Here is a 1923-nt window from a genome sequence, read left to right as displayed (position 1 = left end):
GAATTAACAATTTATGTTTCAATTGACTCATAAAAATGAATTGAAAATAATCTACAAATAGATTTGTCATAGTTTTCTCACTTTCGTTAACGCAACAAACAGATAATCATAAAATATTTCGAAGTCATTTTCGAAATCATTCATAAAATATATTTGTCTCACTCTATCAAGTAGTCCGAAGCTTTTGTGTCATTCTATTGCGTCGTTCATAAAAATTTAAGCAAACTCGTTTCATTGATCACTTTAACAAAAATATTGAAACCGTAAAGGTTTCTTGTTGAATGAGTTCAACAAACATAAAAATATAGCCTATTGTCTTCGTCAAATAAATAATAAGTTCAAACAAGGAAACTACGATGTCTACAAAATTGTGGAAAGAAAGACCACCGGGCCGTGAACAAATCGAGCTAGAAAAGATGTTCAAGAACCAGGAAATCGATCCTCGTCGTGACTCGCCAGATAGCGTTAAGCGAAGGAATGATCTATTCAAGGATTTCAGTGCACCGGTCTTTGCCAATCACTTTCGCAAAACAAAAGCAAAATTGGGATTAAGTGGTATGCAAAAGACATGACCACACACATTTTAAAAATTGTGTATAAATTCTCTTGTTTTCTTCAGCCACTGTGGTGAATTACGACGAAGGACCATCATCTATTCCTGAGATGGGGGGATTCGACGTAAGAGAGAGGTCGCGTACACCACCAGAAATTATTACGTCTGAATCCAAACAGAAGGAGCAAATTAACAATATCAGACATAACAGTGCGCCATGCTGGACATGGACATATACTGACCACGACAAGAAAAAGGATTTTGTATGTGTTGCGGTTCCAGCAGTGTCTGGAAAAAAAGCCAAATTTTCTATTTCGGAAGATGGATTGCAAATCACCATTAAATACGAGTGGCCAGAAGTTATGTTCAAGGCAAATGAGCTATTTAGCAAGTCAAATGCTGACGGACGGAAACTTTTGATGAATCATCCGAAGGTTCACTCCTTTGTATCGTATTTAAATGAATGTGGAGTCACCGAAAAATCTTCATTGCAAGGGGACAGCATCATAGACTTGCCGAAAAAAATACAACGGGAAAATGATTCTTGGACGATGGAGAAAGTGTTAGTTTCGGACACTAAAATGATTCTTTTGGAATTTTCAGCATTCCAAAAATCGTTAATGATAAATGATGCAGACACATCACTTGATTTTTAAAAATAAATCTAATTTGTGCCAAATCTAAATTGTTTCCATTTTATCTGACTTATTACGATTTCCCGCACCCCCCTGATGCTACGATAGGGTTATCTTCGAAGTAGCTTTCTATAACGTATCCTATTTCCATCAGTAGATGGCAAGTGTTTTATGCAAATTTTTGAATACTAGTCCAAAGAAAAAGTTTGTTGCTGTCTTGGGAAGGTAACCCTTGGGTACGTTACTCTATTTTCTGTGCAATGGAATGGAGCGCGGCAGACGGCAGACGACGTTTCTCTTATTGTCTGTTGATGCAGATAAGAGGAAGAAGAAAGAGAACAAAATTCAGTGAATCAGTCAAAACTGTGTGATATTACTGTAATTGTAAAGTGTCAAACTTAAGATCTTATGTGGAATTTGGGTGGAAAATGGCGCAAATCACATGTTTCAGGAATTTATAAAGTGGAAAATCTTTCCGGTTTCAAGTTTTTTCGTCAAAAGACGAGAAACAGATATCTTTATTTTCAATTTTTAGCTGCTTTATGTAAAAAATTTGAGGAAAAAATCATTTTGGCGTAGTCTATACACTTATTACGCTTAGTACTTATAAATTTAAGTTTATCTGAATCTCTTATTTGCGAAAACCTTCTACTACGATCTCACTCCTACATCGAAGATGGACTAAAGGCAACGGGAACGGTTATTGCATAAATCGAAAGATAATAGTAGTGAGTT

The 1923-nt window shown here is 35.8% G+C and overlaps 1 protein-coding gene across 1 annotated transcript; it reads left to right on the top strand.

Annotated features, from left to right (window-relative positions):
- The first annotated feature begins 221 nt into the window (after window positions 1-221).
- Window positions 222-1267, top strand: LOC119073045. The gene is made up of 2 exons (XM_037178357.1): window positions 222-555; window positions 620-1267. The coding sequence occupies exons 1-2, from the start codon at window positions 357-359 to the stop codon at window positions 1207-1209; spliced, it is 789 nt and encodes a 262-aa protein (XP_037034252.1). The 5' UTR covers window positions 222-356; the 3' UTR covers window positions 1210-1267.
- The last annotated feature ends 656 nt before the right edge of the window (window positions 1268-1923 follow it).

The sequence above is a fragment of the Bradysia coprophila genome, unplaced genomic scaffold, assembly GCF_014529535.1.
Source record: "Bradysia coprophila strain Holo2 unplaced genomic scaffold, BU_Bcop_v1 contig_111, whole genome shotgun sequence".
NCBI lineage: Eukaryota > Metazoa > Arthropoda > Insecta > Diptera > Sciaridae > Bradysia > Bradysia coprophila.
This window is presented reverse-complemented; position numbering and strand designations above follow the sequence as displayed.

What these genes read in the sequence shown, in the direction of transcription:
- LOC119073045 (XM_037178357.1), top strand. Translation starts at nt 357, where the DNA reads ATGTCTACAAAATTGTGGAAAGAAAGACCACCGGGCCGTGAACAAATC. An exon ending in AGCAAAATTGGGATTAAGTG is followed by an intron (nt 556 to 619) that starts GTATGCAAAAGA and finishes TGTTTTCTTCAG; the next exon opens with CCACTGTGGTGAATTACGAC.